General features: G+C 39.1%; 1 protein-coding gene across 16 annotated transcripts in view; it reads left to right on the top strand.

The window, feature by feature from the left end:
- The window catches only part of LOC101172039 (ryanodine receptor 3), a 115827-nt gene that overhangs the window by 74581 nt on the left and 23868 nt on the right, over positions 1-17378 (top strand). For 8 of the 16 annotated variants that reach the window (XM_023951503.2, XM_023951495.2, XM_078941013.1 and 5 more), the window contains 32 exons: positions 1169-1442; positions 1531-1645; positions 1746-1878; positions 2260-2363; positions 2771-2906; positions 3119-3305; positions 3432-3540; positions 3623-3743; positions 4067-4236; positions 4435-4655; positions 4833-4923; positions 5627-5767; positions 6090-6253; positions 6409-6487; positions 6846-6935; positions 7028-7174; positions 8629-8691; positions 8851-8926; positions 9109-9247; positions 9337-9452; positions 9527-9594; positions 9674-9795; positions 9933-9982; positions 11400-11460; positions 12115-12353; positions 13868-13949; positions 14026-14156; positions 14245-14568; positions 14656-14896; positions 14981-15068; positions 15150-15242; positions 15772-15786. In XM_023951503.2, coding sequence (XP_023807271.1) covers positions 1169-1442; positions 1531-1645; positions 1746-1878; positions 2260-2363; positions 2771-2906; positions 3119-3305; positions 3432-3540; positions 3623-3743; positions 4067-4236; positions 4435-4655; positions 4833-4923; positions 5627-5767; positions 6090-6253; positions 6409-6487; positions 6846-6935; positions 7028-7174; positions 8629-8691; positions 8851-8926; positions 9109-9247; positions 9337-9452; positions 9527-9594; positions 9674-9795; positions 9933-9982; positions 11400-11460; positions 12115-12353; positions 13868-13949; positions 14026-14156; positions 14245-14568; positions 14656-14896; positions 14981-15068; positions 15150-15242; positions 15772-15786 — 4190 coding nt within the window. The remainder of the gene's footprint in view (positions 1-1168; positions 1443-1530; positions 1646-1745; positions 1879-2259; positions 2364-2770; positions 2907-3118; positions 3306-3431; positions 3541-3622; positions 3744-4066; positions 4237-4434; positions 4656-4832; positions 4924-5626; positions 5768-6089; positions 6254-6408; positions 6488-6845; positions 6936-7027; positions 7175-8628; positions 8692-8850; positions 8927-9108; positions 9248-9336; positions 9453-9526; positions 9595-9673; positions 9796-9932; positions 9983-11399; positions 11461-12114; positions 12354-13867; positions 13950-14025; positions 14157-14244; positions 14569-14655; positions 14897-14980; positions 15069-15149; positions 15243-15771; positions 15787-17378) is intronic. The other 8 variants (XM_023951508.2, XM_078941015.1, XM_078941020.1 and 5 more) reach the window with 3 other exon arrangements.

The raw sequence follows: 17378 nt of genomic DNA on the forward strand, positions 1-17378 counted from the left end.
TCTCAGAAAAAAGGGATGACAATTCTTGAATAAGGTGTTGTTTTTCTTCACAGGGAAGAAAAAAGGTTTCACGTTGTTTGAACACTTTTTAACTGCTGCTATTTTGGAAAGAAAGAAACACCCAGTACAGAAGGAAGCTGTCTGCATTTCTCTTTTATGCTCCAGGGCTTTTCTGTCACAGAGGCATTTTTTATTTATTTATTTTATTTTTTTAACCTAAAACATTTTATTTGTGTGTTTGAGGAGAAGATAGATAGATAGGGGAGAAGGCTTCCATTGCCTTTCAAAATATGTTTCTTTGTGTGTCACCAAGTGATGTATTATTTAATATACTCACAACAAAACCTTGTGTAATGGCTAAATTTATGATTATGGTTTAAGCTAAAGGTCTGTACAGACAGTAGCTGTTTGCTGTAGTAAGGCCTGAAAAATTACATTTTTTTTTATCATTTTAGCACCTCTCAACTTCTTTTTGGCCCAAAACTTAACCGTTTTTGGCCCCTCCCACTGCTCCCGACTATCATTAAAAGAGGAGAAAAGTGTGCATTGATGCACCTCTGCACCGTGGCAGCTGAAATTGCAAAATGATTAATTGTTCTCCTGTTCTAGGAACCACACATACACGGAAAAGCTCTTGATGTTTTAAACATGTTAATTTACATCACTTAATACCTAGATGAGTACAATTTGAAGGTCCTTGGGTAGATTAATGAAAAAATATATTTAATTCAAATGCCTATTATGCTCTGTTTTGTTCCTAAACAGAATTAAGCCATTTTTAGGTATGCAAAATCAAATGTAGACAAACAGAGAATCAATTATTTGGGAAGCATTTAATCCAGCAAAGTCCTAAATAATACAGCTGCCTGAAGTCAGACAGATTCAGAGTCTGGCAATTTCATTATAAAATAGTTTTTTTGCTTCTCTGGCTTACAGATCACAACATTACACATCAAGCAGGTTTTGGTTAAATGTATTGATGTAACCATGAAAATAAATGTGGTTCTCTTTGAATGTTTTAACACCTGCTTCCTCTGAATAATGTCTTACCTTGGCTTTATTTCTTTATTGATCCGTTAAATAGAAAAGGGGATCTTGTTTCTGGCTATCTAGACTTTTAGAAACTCTGAGTTTTATAAAATGTTCTCTTTGCTTAATCCATCTTCAGCAAATCTGAAGGAGCTCATCTCTCAGACCATGGTCAGCTGGGCCCAGGAATATCACATCCAAGATCCACGGCTTGTTCGTAAGATGTTCAGCCTGTTGAGGAGGCAGTATGATTGCATTGGGGAGCTGCTCCGTGCCATGAGGAAGACTTACACAATCAGTGCTGCCTCCGTGCAGGACACCATCAATCTCCTGGCCTCCCTCGGTCAGATCAGATCTCTGCTGTCTGTCCGTATGGGAAAGGAGGAGGAGAAGCTCATGATTGATGGGCTGGGGTAGGTTTCCAGATGGGTGGCTTGCTTCTGTCGATGAGACTTCCTCTAAAGTTATAGTTTTTAATGAGTATCTGCTTTTATCCTGCAGTGACATCATGAACAATAAGGTCTTCTATCAGCATCCAAACCTAATGAGAATCTTGGGGATGCATGAGACGGTCATGGAGGTGATGGTCAACGTACTGGGAGGAGACAAGTCTCAGGTACAGGAGCTTTTACTGTTATATTGATCTGCTGAATTAAACAGTGTTGTTGCTTTCATACGGAAATTTTTTTTTTTTTTTCTTAACTCTCGCTCTGCAGGAAATTGCTTTCCCCAAGATGGTGGCGAGCTGCTGTCGCTTCCTTTGCTACTTCTGTCGTATCAGTCGCCAAAACCAGAAAGCCATGTTTGACCACCTGAGCTACCTGCTAGAGAACAGTAGTGTGGGCTTAGGTAGGTAGTGTCTGTCAGTCACGGTTACTAATGGATGATGGATGAGATACCTAAGGTCATTCTTGACAGAAATGTTCTTCCTGTTGGTGGATAATTTATTTGAAAGAGAAGCTAACATCATCTAATTCATATTAGTTTTTATCTCAATAACACTCATGCCTCTCCATACAGTTCTATGCCTGTTCATTGTGCATGCATGTTACAACTGATATTATAAGTGCAAAAACAGCCTTGCAAAATCATTAAATCCAAGAATATTCCACAGCAGGTCATTCTTTTAGAGACAGGAAACTACATCCCCTACTGTTTGTTGTCATTTTGCCACAGAGTCACAGACATGAATTAGGTAACACCAAATCCTGTGTGTGGTTTGTGTTGCAGCCTCTCCGGCCATGAGGGGGTCCACTCCGCTGGATGTAGCTGCATCCTCTGTGATGGACAACAATGGCCTGGCGCTGGCACTGGAAGAACCAGACTTAGACAAGGTGATTTTTTTTTTTGATTTTTTTTGTTTTTCAGTCACTGATGCCACTGTTAAACTGTGGAACCAGCCCATAACCACCAGGAGCTATGTGGGGTTCAGTGTCTGGCCCAAGGACATTTTGACAAATGGGCAGGCAAAGCAGAAACTGAACCTGTAATCTTGCAACCAGAGGTCGACCACTCTACCTCTGCACATCAGATGTAATGTGTGTGTGTGCGTCTGTTTGTGTGTTTGTTTTGGCCCCGCAACTGGTGACCTGGCCAGGGCATACCCTACCTGGGACAGGTTCTTGCGACCCAGTGACCTTGAAAGGGATACAGCGGGTTAGAAACATGGATGGATGGATGAAAATGCAGGATCAGTATATTATGTCTTCTAGCTTATTGATTGCATCTGGTGTGTCTGCAGGTGGTCACCTATCTAGCTGGCTGTGGTCTCCAGAGCTGTCCGATGCTCCTGGCTAAAGGCTATCCAGATATTGGCTGGAACCCCATAGAAGGAGAGCGTTATCTGTCCTTCTTGCGTTTTGCTGTTTTTGTAAATGGTAGGAATACAGCACTTATTTCATCCTCCACTAAGGTTTCCTTTTTATCTATAAAACAGAAAAATCAAACAAATACTTCTTTCAGTGTCTCAAGGCAGTCCATAATTTGTTTTGGTGAATCAATGATGTGTAGCATGTTCAGAGATGTTATTACGTATATTTGTGCATTTTCTTAAACATTTAAATTCATTCATTTTGTGTCTTGGCTTCAGGGGAGAGTGTGGAGGAGAACTCCAGTGTTGTGGTCAAATTGCTCATCCGCCGTCCCGAGTGTTTTGGACCTGCCCTCCGTGGAGAAGGAGGAAACGGCCTGCTGGCTGCAATGAAAGAAGCCATAAAGATCTCAGAGACGCCAGCATTGGACCTGCCAGGCTCGGTGCAGGGAATCAGCTCTGATTTGTAAATCCTAACCAAATCTTCCAAAAATCAAAGCAGGATTTACTATTAAAACGTCAATTTTTTCCCCCTTTTACTTTGTGAACACATTTTAATTTTAATCTCATCACCTTTTTTCCTCTGTGTTAGATCTGCTGATGGTGATGATGAGGAGGAGGTAGTGCACATGGGCAATGCCATCATGTCCTTTTACTCTGCACTTATTGACCTGTTGGGACGCTGTGCTCCTGAGATGCATGTATGTTTGTTTGAAACTTCAACAGTAGAACAGTTGGGGACATTTTTGTTGCAGCTTCCTGTAACTGACATGCCTTTTCCAGCTCATCAACAAGGGGAAAGGTGAAGCTCTGCGCATTCGTGCCATCCTGCGCTCTCTGGTTCCAACCGAGGATCTAGTGGGAATTATCAGCATTCCTCTAAAAATGCCTGTTGTCAACAAAGGTACCACTGTTGTTTGAATTAAATCATATGATATAATATTCCTTTCTATTTTTTTAAATAATCAGATTTAAAGTGAAAAAAAGTAGTTTCTACAGCTGTGCCATTAACACGGTAAGACTACAATTTTTACTGCGGTCAATGCTACACAAACTCTGCAGTTCCAACGGCTGCATGCAGTTTAATGAATACGTATGGCTTTGCTAATCAGAAAAGACTTCCCTTCACGCACCGCATACACCTCCCTGGGTATCCCAGAGCCTCAGACACGCATGGATTACACTGTTTAAATGTTGCCTTTTTGTGTCTGTCATGTTTTCTGTCAGATGGATCAGTGACCGAGCCAGACATGTCAGCAAGCTTCAGTCCGGACCACAAGGCTCCCATAGTCCTGTTTTTAGACCGAGTGTATGGGATTGAAGATCAGAGCTTTCTGCTTCACTTGCTGGAAGTGGGCTTTTTGCCTGACCTGAGGGCCGCCACCTCCCTGGATACGGTAGGTCGGGACAACCAAACAGAGAAATGTGAAAAGCAAATTTGATTGAATGAAAAAAAAAAGTTTCAACTATTATTTTTTTAATAAATTGGTGAACAGGAAACTGGACAGGCATCACAAACTGGCTTTAAACAGCATCATAATCTTTATTAAATTTCACATTTTCTTATGTACATTTTTGTTTGTTTATTTCTCCAGGAGGGTCTGTGCACCACGGAGACAGCCCTGGCGATGAATCGCTACATCGGTTCAGCAGTGCTGCCCCTTCTTACTCGCTGTGCGCCTCTCTTTGCCGGCACCGAACACCACGCCACCCTCATCGACTCCACCCTCCACACCATCTACCGCTTGTCCAAGGGCCGCTCTCTGACTAAAGCACAGCGAGACGCCATAGAGGAGTGCTTGCTATCTCTTTGCAGGTATGGAGCAAAAATATGCCTTTAGTTTAGGGGTTAGACAGCTTGTCGTTACTGCAGTCTACTTTTTTTTTTTATAAACACATGTTCTAAAATAGTGTTTTGAAATGACAAAGTTGATGGTAGTCTGATGACGCTTGGGGCAGCAACAGTCTTATCTGGTCTCTTCCTATTTTGCAGGCACCTCCGTCCCTCTATGCTGCAGCAGCTCCTGCGCCGCCTCGTCTTTGATGTGCCCTTGCTGACTGAATACTGCAAGATGCCTCTAAGGGTTAGCATTAAAAATAGTCCCCCCCCCCTTCCCACTGTGCATTATCTTTCACCCCATATTGGCAACCATAGCTCAGTTTATGTTATTGAACCGGTACCACTTTTATTCCATTTTTTTATTTCAAGCTGAAATTTCTTTTTCTTTACAAAATTTATTTATTTTAGTGTTTGCTCCTTAGTCATTCTTGGCTTTTGCAGCCTATTAGAATAGATGAGCTTGATTTAGAGCCGCAAAGCAGCTTATTTCCTCCAGCTCAAATGAAAATATTACCTTTGATGTTAAGATCCTGCTGCTTTTCACATAAACACCACATTTTTTGAACTTGTGAGTAACAAAAATAATAATAATAATAATAATAACAAAATTGACAAATCTAAAATAAAATTATAAATTAGAAAATATACCGCCAGCACACCCTCATTATTTTCAAGTCTAACATCAGAGGTAAACACATATTGAAATCAGGCTTCTTATATATATTTTTTCAATAAAACAAAGCTTTCATTGGAAGGAATTTAGATTAAAAGAAAAAAGCCCGTAGTGGCTCATTGATAAATAATACTTACCTCCAGTTTCTTTTTTAAAAGAGCTTCAACTTGAAATCAAATTTTTGCTTCTCTGCTTGTTCTGCAGTATTCCTGGAATTTTGTGGTTTTACTCCACCATAGTTTATGCATTTCTTTGGTCAAACCTTCTGTTTCAGCTGCTTACTAACCACTACGAGCAGAACTGGAAGTACTACTGCCTCCCGTCAGGCTGGGGGAGTTTCGGAACGGCATCAGAGGATGAGCTGCTTCTCACAAAGAGGATCTTCTGGGGAGTGTTTGACTCTCTGTCTCAGAGGGTAAGGTGTTTGGGTTTTGTGTTATGTCATCAGAACGTTGTTATCATGGTTTGGGAGTATTTCTCTCTGATTTTTTAATAGAAGTGAATTAATATTGAATAAAAGGCACATTTTCCCCTGCAGTCCAGTTTATTTGATGTTATGTGCTTTAATTTTTTTCTAAGGAGTGCAAATGTGACTTTAATGCTTTAAAGAATTGCATAGAAAATTTAATTTACCAATAAAATGCATTATACAGAATTATATGTTCTGTTTCCACATCCCCTGTAGAATATTTCACTACTTTGATTCTGCATTTAACTTTAAAACTTTTCTGTTGTAGAAGTACGATCAAGAACTGTTCAAGATGGCCATGCCATGTCTGAGTGCCATAGCAGGAGCTCTACCCCCAGACTATGTGGATGTTTCCATTAATACCACACTGGAAAAGCCTGTGTCTATTGATGCTCAAGGAAACTTTGACCCTAAACCCATCAATACAGCTAAGTAAGCCAATTCGGAGCCTAAAATCAATGGCAAATGTAGCATCAGCCCTACTAAATACATTAAACCTGTAATGACATGTATACGACTTCATTTGCACATGTTGACACACACTTGCAGACTAATCGATATCTGTCTTGGTTTTTTTCTTGTTCTAGCATTGCTTTCCCAGAGAAGCTTGAACATTTTGCCAACAAATATTCTGAGCACTGCCACGAGAAATGGTCTGCAGAAAAGGTACGGTGAAAGATGAGAGCTCCTGGCATGAACATGATGGGCGTTAAGTGGTTCAGTGTTAGAGTGGGAGCAGGCCACAGGGGTCAATAGAAAATAAACAGGCCTTACTTGATAGAATGCTGCACAAAGTCACAACTTAAAAGCAATCAACCAAAGAAAAATAAAAAATAAATCTGATTTTAGCTGGAATGCATTGCTATAAGTGTTTGACCCAAAAAAGGTACTTTCCTACTGCAATTCATCTTATTACAAAAAATGATAAAATAGTACTTCAATAGTTTTTATTTTAGATTAAAAAAATCATTGTTTTTTTTCTTACTTTTTGATTAAATATCCTTAACTTTTTGGTTTGTTTCAGGTGCTGCTAGGGTGGAAATATGGTGACTGCATAGATGAGAAGGCAAAGACTCACCCTCAGCTCCGGATCTATAAAGCTCTGACAGAAAAGGTACAATGCCATGTGCCAAAAGCCAACAACCCCAAGATTAATGTCCTTGCTCGCAGAATTCCTCCTTCTAAATTTCCGTTTCTGTGATCCAGGAGAAAGAGATTTACCGATGGCCAATAAGAGAGTCCCTGAAGAGTATGCTGGCAATGGGTTGGAGCATCGACAGGACGAAGGATGGAGAGAGCATGTCTCAGCAAAGGGAGAGTGAGAAAATGAGGAAAATATCACAGGTGTCACAGGTACAGCTCAAAGGCTCAGGTTTATGTCCTGCATGAAATTAAAAACACAACATTTACTGCGGCGTTTGTGTATTAGTATATGAATATGTGAAAAAGCGTTGACATGCAGTTAAAGTAAAGCAAATGTTCCACAAAAAATTTGAAATGGAATAAATGTATCACTTTTTTAAAATTCTTTTTTATTTATTTCAAGCAAAAGCTAATATATTACAGCAGAACAAACATATACTTTTTCTTAAAGCATGTTTAAAAATGATCAGCAATTGTCACCAATAATTATAATTGAATATACATGATCTAAACTTGCCCAAAGTATGTGGAATGTTGACTATAATGATAAAAATCAAGTATAAATACAACTAAAAATAAAATGGCAATAATGTATAAGGTAAAAAATAGGGGGTTACATTGAAAAACTCAACCAATGTTACTTATCTTTATTTTGATGGTGTTTTTAGGAGTATTACGTGTCTTTGAATATAATAACAGAAAGGATGAGATAATATTTATGTTTTAGCGTGGTCTTGTAACATCTTTGTTATGATGAAAGACATATAATTAGAAAATGAAGCTTAAAGTAGCATTTCTGAATTAAAATGATTGTGAATCAGGAGCAGACGAAAAAAAATAATTATAAAAAGATTGTATTTATGACGTAAAAAATATAGTGGGTGCGCCACAAGCTTCCTGCTCTGCTCCATTCTGATGCATCCACTGGCAGACAAATAGATCCATGGACGGCTTTGTTTTCCCTTGTCTGAGCTGGTGTCATACTTAAAACTGTACGGCTGGATAGCTCCAATATTTCTCACCATTTTTGTTGCACTGGTAATGTTAGGTTGAGGGTGTAATGGGGCTGTAAGCTCGCAGGAGAGAATGTATACCGAAGTGGGGGCACGCTTTCTCCATGCCAGTGGTCCTGCCTACAACTCATAGTGAAACTACTGCCACTCTGCATAAATTATGTCCTAGAAAACATTGGATTTTGGCTAAAAACAACAAAATCATAATTAAAAGACCACTGGGAATACCTTTACAATAGATCAAAAGATGACTGGAAGGTAAGACTAGCAAAAAAACGGAACAACTCACCTGTTGTGTATATTGGCTGTTCAGCTCAAAAAAAGCTACATTTTTTCAACCTCTATACTCAACTATTTATTTAGAAAGACTCAAGTTTTTCAATTCTTTTCAAAGCTATTTGATGAGCTTTAAAAGGAGTTTAAAGCTGCTGACTGCTCACAAGCTCTTGGTTTACAATTGTGCTTGTTTGAGATTTCTAACAAGTGACTTTGTTTTCAGTCTCAGTAAATCTCTTCCTAATCTGATTCCACTAGTCACACATCTTAAGAGTCTGAGTGATTGTTTTAAGGAACGCTAGTAAAACAGAAGTATGTGTTATCAACCCCTTAAATTATAGCTCGAAGCTCACAGATCTTTGCATACATTTCCAGGCAAACGGCTTCAACCCAAGTCCTGTAGACATGAGCAACGTGGTTCTTCCCAGAGAACTGCAGGTGAGCATTTTCTTTGTTACGTTACTGTTTTGTTTTTCTTTTAAAAATCAAAGGATCCTTCAAATGAATGCAAGATCAAAGGCTACATTTTCTGCATATGAATGAGTATTATGGGTGAAGTGCACTCCTGAGTTTGTCTCTCTTTATCTTTGGTGCAAGGGGATGGTGGAGGTGGTGGCAGAGAATTATCATAACATCTGGGCCAAGAAGAAGAAAAGTGACCTTGGAAGCAGAGGTGAATTGCTAAGGAAGTCAATCAGGGATGCATGCTGCACAAAGACAAGAGCTGTGTGTGTGTGCACGTGCTGATAAATGTTCACATGAGTGTGAGCTGGTTTATATTGTGGGAAATTGGCTCAGCTGAAAGGTGTCTCTCATTTGCATGAAGTGTCACATGGGGGGTGTTTGTGGTTACAGGTGGAGGAACACATCCTTTGTTGGTGCCTTACGACACGCTGACAGCAAAGGAGAAAGCTCGCGATCGAGAAAAAGCGCAGGATCTTTTCCGCTTCCTGCAAATCAATGGCTTTAGCATCACAAGGTCAATACACAGAGAGTATGTCACTGATGTCATGCTTCTAACTAGGAGGGGTTGAAGGCTTTCAAAAAGAATAGTACATACAAAAGGACCGTTATGTGTTGCAGGGGTCTGAAGGACCTGGAGCAGGACTCTCCCTCCATGGAGAAAAGGTTTGCCTATAAATTCCTCAAGAAACTGCTGAAGTACGTTGATTCGGCGCAGGAATTTATAGCCCACTTAGGTATAAAACATTGAAAAGGAATATTTAAAAGCAAAACCCTTTTTTTATTAAAAAAAATGTCAATTGTCATTTAGAGGCCATGGCTGCCAGTGGAAAAACAGACAGGTCACCTCATGAGCAAGAAATCAAGTTTTTTGCCAAAGTAAGACAAAAGTTTCAAGTGGTGGAAGCTGCAACATTTTTATTTCTGTCCTTCATCTAATCTGTTTTTTTCCCTTTAGGTTCTTCTTCCCCTCATAGACCAGTACTTCAAAAACCATTCTCTGTACTTCCTCTCATCGCCCAATAAGAACCTCAGCAGCAGTGGTTATGCCTCCAACAAGGAAAAAGAGATGGTTGCCAGGTAGTTCAAGGGTTGACAGCAACCCTTGCCAGTTTCTGGTTAAGAAAATCAAACTCCTAAATACTAACTTTCTTCTGAAGCGTTAACCCTTCATGATTTTGTGTCTTCTTCCTTCTCTCTGCTGCTGACGTCTTCAGTCTGTTTTGCAAACTGGCAGCTCTTGTCAGACATAGGATTTCACTCTTTGGTAAGCTGATTACTAACATCTGGTTGGGGATTTAAGGGCGTGTATAAATGTGATGTCATTCAAAGACTTCATTTACATCGGCCCAAACATTTTAGCCCACGTTGAAAATGAACAACACAAAACTTTTCTTCTGTGTGCAAGTTTTCTTACAAGAAAAATTACACAAAAACAAGTGTCAGAGGATAGCAAAAAAAAATGTGCCGTCTTTTCCAGATGATAAGTCGCAGGACCCCAAAAAAAGCCATAATAAAGAAGAGAAACAAAAAACCTTTAAGTCGCTCTGGAGTATAAGTTGCACTTTTTAGAGAAAATTGCAATGCTTCTGTACAAATCCGCCAAGCCTGACGTAACTCTGTTTTCACACCTAACACAAATTTGCGTGTGCTGCCTCTTTTTTGGAAAGCTCTGTGACCCAGTTTGATGACTTGCCCCACATTAGCTCATAAGGAGAACGCTCAGATCCTACTCTATTTTTGTTTTGTATGGCCCTTCTTCCTCTGCATTGCTGTCAGTTGCAAATACTGATACACGCACGTAAATTTGACTTATACTCCGAAAAGTACGATACCTTAAATCATCATCACTTCTTGACTTTGACATGCTAACTGTGGTGCATACATTGACTGTATATGAGAACTGGACTGAGTGACTCCTCCTCCCCTTATGTTCAAAACAGGTTTCAAAAAGCCAAAATCCTATAGCCTTCTGTTGAGAAATAAACAGCTATTACTTAGTCATTACAATTGTCAGCATAACCATTCTTGCTCTGATTCCGTTTTTTTAACATGTTTTTGCTAATCCTAATGTTTTTTAATGCAGATTTTTCTGTAGTAGAAATCATTCAAGTTATAAACTGACAAATCAGATGCCTCAATAGAAGCGTGTGGTGCCTGCTGGCCCCCACAGCCAAGGTTCCAATCATTTAATTGATAGATTTTCCATAGTCTGTTTCCAAGTGGTAGTGGTTTAACCTTCCAACAAGCTCTCTCCTGATTGATGACATAGAAATGTTGACCCAGACCAACTCGGACCAATCGATATTTGCTGTCGATGTCTGGTTATGACATGACAGCGTACATATTGCGAAAACATGGCGACTGAATGCTGGAAGTAAAACATTTTCTATGGTTGACGTCCCACTAACTCGGTCCGGTTCTCACACTCAATGTATGCCTGTTTTGATTGATGAAGTCTTTGCTTTTCAAGCAAGCAAGACTGCCGTCATTTTTAGTGGCAGCTGTGATCATAAACATTAGTCTTTCTGTAAAACATCTCACATTAAGAGCTGATACTAGTAGATGGAATATAAAATACTTTTGTGCACTCATATCACAAAAGTAAACACAAGCCAAAGCCATTGATAGAAAAATAGGTTTGAGTGATTTAAAATCATACTAACAGCTTTTTTGCTTCACAGGGAGCGACTCCACCACCATGGTCAGCTGTCTGCATATCCTGGCACATACCCTGGACACCAGGTAGGTGCACATTTAACTTCAGAGATGATAAAGTACTGCTAAATCAATGAGCACAAGCCGATTTGGAGGCAAACAGACATCCTGCAAATGATAAGTGGATCTATCCTCACGTGGACCCTAAAGAGACATGTTTTTGTTGTCAGTGTTTCCTTCAAGCGCTCATAATTGTCATGGGAGGCACTGGCATTAACAAGAGCCTCTTCTGGCATTTCAATAAGCTGCAGACATTTCATGCAGCACATGTTGCCGAAGGACCTTGGTGTTCTTTAGAGACTGTGTGTTGTTTGCGACTGCAGCGCCCACATAATGAGGCTAAATCTGCTAAGTATTGTTCTTTCTTGTTTATGCTGAAGAGCTCGAGCTGCTCATATTCCTGTTTCTTATTTCTCTTTCCTTCCATGACCCATCAAGCTTAACAATTTATCACAATCCTTATGAACTGTGAAGCGTTGAGAGCAGTCAAATAAATCCCTGCGCTACTTTATGCTATGGAAGCTTTTAATTTAAAAAATCTCATTTTGTATGGACAAAAAAGTTAAATCTCAATGAGAGATAATGTTTTGGGAATGACATACATTAAAATGTAGTCTTTAGGCCAGAAGAAAACCATAAATTGGTTTTTCCCTTTTCACACGGTCCTGTTCACTCCATCAGAACAGTGATGAAGTCCAGCTCTGACCAGGTGAGGGGGGGCCTGAGGACCTTCTTCGAGAACGCAGCAGAGGACCTGGAGAAGACCTTTGAGAACCTTAAGCTGGGGAAGTTTACTCACTCCCGCTCGCAGATGAAAGGCGTGTCACAGAACATCAACTACACTACTGTGGCGCTGCTCCCCATCCTCACCGCTCTGTTTGAACACATCACAGAGCACCACTTTGGAGTAGACCTGCTTTGTAAGTCCTGACAGCAAACAAGCCATCAAACCAGCTGCTGGAAATGTGGCGAACATCTGAAGTAGCGTTTACTGTGAAATGGCACTTCTGACACAGGATGAGATTGTGCTTGTATCACAAAGTTGACTGCAACTGTTGCAGCCAACCCTTGAACCTTATTTATATTAAGGGCACAAAATGGCTTATGATAAAATGACAGAGATTTTGTGATAATTGATAAATTGCCCCATTAACTGTGTGAGAAAATATTGGGATAGAAGCTGAAGTGTATCCAGACTTAAAAAAAAACATGGATTTAGGATCTAGAGATTCTTATCTGATGGTAGATATCATTTTACTGTTAAACTATGGTCTGTGTGAACGCTATAACAGAGCAAACAAAAGCACAATAATGTTTCATAGAGAAAACATTCCTACCAGACAGAGTGGCTTGAGTGGAGACCTCCAGAAGGTTCTCAGATGAAACCATTGATTCTATAAAAGAACTGGACTGAGTGACCTCTCCCCCATCATCCTCCAAACAGCCAAGGCTCCTCCAAGAAGCCAAAATCCCAAAGACTCCTTGGAGAAATAAACAGCTATTACTCAGTCATTATATTTGTCCTTTTTTATTTGTTCTTGCACTGCTTACTTTTTAGCATGTTCTTTTTGATTATATTGTTTTCCTTTTTTTTCTGTTGTGCAAGTTGTTCAAATTATAAATTGAACAAATAGATGCCTTAATAAAAGTATTTGGAGACTGCTGGCCCTGTCAAGTGCTCGAAATGTTTGATTGACAGAATTAGAGTAGCTCATGGAAAGGGTGTGGCCTTCCAACAAGCTCACTCCTGATATTGCAAAAAAGTGGCAACAGAATTGACTTACTTTTGTTGGAGCCAGAAGTAAACCATTTTCAATGGGTGACATATCACTCACTCAGTCCAGTTCTCATATACAGTCAATGGATGATACACTTGAGAAATGAAGACAAAAAGTTACTTAACACCTTATACACTGTAGATCATGTCTAAACAATGTAAACTAAAAGTATAAAAATGTTTTAAATGTTTGTAGCCCTTTACAACACCTTCTAGGTACCAAAGATCTTTAAATTAAGAGTTGAGATAAAAAAGAACAAATTAAGAAAGAAAAAACTAAAATTAACAGTATAAAATTACAAGGAGCAGTAAAATACGAATAAATCAAACCAATTTAAAAAATGCCACAAACTACTGAGGAAAAAACTGAAGTCTTAAGTTGATGTTTCAAACAGTGTATATTTACTATCATGCGCAGCTCTGGGGGAATACTATTCTGTATCTGGGGGCCGGCAACAGAACGTATATGGTCAATATTCCTTATTAATTATCACAGAACCTCACAGGTCTTAAAACTGTAGAATAACTGCAATATGAATAATTTAGAAGAAGAAACATTTTTTCCCCCCATAATTTTAGCACAAGTTTACAGTTTCAGTCAAATAGATGTGGTTTTCAAAAGCAGTTTATACAATTGCTATGTTTTCATTTTCCCAGTGGATGATGTTCAGGTGTCCTGCTATCGAATTTTGACCAGCCTCTATGCCTTGGGCACCGGGAAAAACATTTATGTGGAGAGGTACCTGAGTACCATCAATGCACTTTTACATGAAACACTGAAGCACACTGATGTGTCGAGTGTTTGTTCATCTCAGGCAGCTGCCGGCTCTTGGTCAGTGTCTGGCCACTCTGGCGGGGGCCATGCCGGTAGCCTTTTTGGAGCCCAAACTCAACACGCACAACCCCTGCTCAGTGTTTAATACCAAGACCGCCAGAGATCGAGCTGGTGAGACACGTCATCCTAATAAATACTCAAACTTTTGCAGATAGAAAGAGCTCTACTGTCTCAGTCAAGTCAAGTGGGATGTTTTTAGTTCTAGGAGTACGAGACTCTGTGGAGGAGATGTGTCCAGGGATGCCCCGGCTGGACGGCCTCATGAAGGACATCAATGACATGGCAGAGTCTGGAGCTCGCTATACAGAGATGCCTCACGTGATCGAGGTGGTGCTGCCCATGCTGTGTAACTACCTGTCCTACTGGTGGGAGAAGGGTCCTGAAAACCAGCCATCCAGCGGAGGGAGCAATTTCTGCACCACCGTCACCTCGGAGCACCTCAGCCTCATTCTTGGAAACATCCTCAAGATCCTCAACAACAACCTTGGTATTGATGAAGCTTCATGGATGAAAAGAATCGCGGGTGAGTTGTAGATATTGCAACAGTTCTCTATGATTGTATCAGACAGATGGAATATACTTAAAGATACTCCATTTTGCATTGCTGCAGTTTATGTGCAGCCCATCATCAGCAAGGCCCGAGCGGACCTGCTGAAGAGCCACTTCCTGCCTACGTTGGAGAAGTTGAAGAAAAAGACGGTGAAGGTGGTCGTTGAAGAAGAGCTCCTCAAAGCAGACTGTAAGGGGGACACCCAAGAGGCAGAGTTGTTAATCCTGGACGAGTTTGCAGTGCTCTGCAGGGACCTGTACGCCTTTTACCCCATGCTCATCCGCTACGTGGACAACAACAGGTCAGAGTTGTTCCTTAAGCAAACAGTGAAGCAGAAATCCTCAGTAGTAGATGGGGGTGCATCTGTATTTGTGTGTTTCTTCAGGTCCCGGTGGCTAAAAGAACCTGATTCGGACTCCAACGAGCTCTTTAAAATGGTCGCAGAGATATTTATCCTGTGGTGCAAGTCACATGTACAAGTTTTGATCTTACTTTAACATGAATCCCAATGTCATATTAGAATCAACACTAATTGGTTTTTTTGTTTTTTGCAGAATTTTAAAAGAGAAGAGCAGAATTTTGTGGTACAGAATGAAATCAACAATCTCTCCTTTTTGACTGGAGACAGCAAAACAAAGATGTCAAAGGTCGGTTATGTTCCCGCTTTCTCACCACACCTTTTTTTATTTAGAAAACAGGACTGCAACTAACTAACACACTTTCATCCATCTTCCGCTTCTCTTCAAAACAGATGAAACAGAACTGCCATTAGTTGCTTTTATTTTGAAAGAACATGTTAACAGGTTTTCTGCCATGTCAATGCATAAATTTGTACATGTGCTCACATGTTAGACACTGTTAACACACACACATATCTGAGATGAGGACAAACTCCTCAAATTCATGTCTTTGGAAAAACAAATGTGTTGTGTGTGTGTGTGTGTTAACATGCACACTTTTCACGATAACAAAACACAAACTAACACTCGCTCCTGAGCCACTGATGCTGTCACAGAGGCTAGAGCGTCTTATTTCTTGTCTGCTATGTATAGCCTTGTTAATGGCAAAGACATGGTTTTCATTTTAGCGCACACCCATGTGCACCTCCATTAATATCCTTTTCACCCTGTTTTTTTTCTACCTGCCTCTCTGTCTTTTAATCCCTCCATCTCTCAGTCCTTTAAGGAAAAGGTAACAATGTGCATGAGCTGTTTGCTTGCCAGCTTATTGGCTTCTGCTCTTTAGTCAGCAGGCAGAGGAGCCAATAGCTTGTGCTGCTGAGTGTAGTTCTGCTAAAAGGTTATATGTGGTTTCCATTCGTCACTGTTAAAGTCGTCATTGCCTCATTTTAATCCAATATAAGTCATGTGATCTTGTTTGTCTTTGCAGCTGATTGTATAGTTCTAGTGTGTTTTGATGGTAGTCATACGTTGTTGTAGTCAGTGCTCATCAGTCAGTCTGTCATCTGTGAAAAAGGAAAAAAACATTTTGAGATGTTAAAAGGCTTTTTAAAGTCCTTATCTGGCTGAATAATTTCTGATTAAATTGCAAACCTTTATATTTTATATGAAAGCATTTAATCATTTTTCATGTGTAATGAAAATTATGTTTTTAGACTTGCTGTTTTTTTATCATTTAAAAAAAGAAGAGGTTGTGAGAAGCTTTCTATAGAAGCATTTTGGACTCACTTTAAATAAGAAAAAATAAAAAAATGTAAAAATTCTGTTTTTAACTGTAAATTAACATCTTTTGTAAAGAATATATTTGTACAAAAAAGATAGACTATGTATTAAGAACAAAAAAGTAACTTTCAAAACATTTTAACTAATGAAATGGTTTCTTTGAAAAAAAAAAGCCTTGAAATGGTCCTTAAACAATGTGATGCTTTTATGAGTTATACAATTTTAATCAATTCTGGGTCTTAGTCCATCTTTACCTAACTTTAATGTCCATTTATAATAAATAAAATTAAATATTTGTCGTTTGTCTACCAAGTATCTCAGAACCTTTATTGATGTTGCATTTGTTGGACATTTCAGTGTTTGCTCAGGTCAGCTGGCTACCTTTTGTTACTGCACAATTATAAGAGTTTTAACGCATTATGTTATAAATAATAAATATTAAAAATTAATGAAATAACTAATGCTGGCCAAAAATAACATATTGCATGGAAACTATATGATGCATTTGAAGCACATTGAGGTTGCTTTTATGGTCATTCAGGAAAAAAAGGGAAATTGATTTCTTGTTTATAAAAAAACAGACCTTTCACCTTTCAGCTTTTTTTTATTTATGAGTATGCTATGACATCCTGATTTATAAAACCACAACATGTGACAAAAGGCTTTTTTGTTAATACCTTTGTATAACTCATAACTTTAACCAGTTTATAGATTTATAACGTTGAAAGTATATATCCTGAATTCTTCTGGCTGTTGCTCAAATATAATCCTTCCTGTTCTATCAAAAAAAAGAGGATAAAACACAATTTGCAGCTTTAAGCAGAGCTGAATGGCTTCACATTGCTTTGACATCGGAAGTTTCAATTACACATGAAAACGGTGGTCAATTCATATTTTTACTATAAAAAGTAAATAAATGAATAGCTTATGTCTTAAAATCTAACTTTTCTAAATATAAGTTTGCAAAATTGAAAAAAAAACTTGCCTGATTTTGAGTAAACTAAGTGAAAATCACAAATCAGCTCCTTAATTTAACTGCTTATTTTTTTTGATAGTACAAAAAAGCACACATTTTAGTGAATGTTGTTCTCTTTTTTAAAA

Source organism: Oryzias latipes, chromosome 22, assembly GCF_053564925.1.
Source record: "Oryzias latipes strain Hd-rR chromosome 22, Olatipes_Hd-rR_3.1".
In the NCBI taxonomy this organism is placed as follows: domain Eukaryota; kingdom Metazoa; phylum Chordata; class Actinopteri; order Beloniformes; family Adrianichthyidae; genus Oryzias; species Oryzias latipes.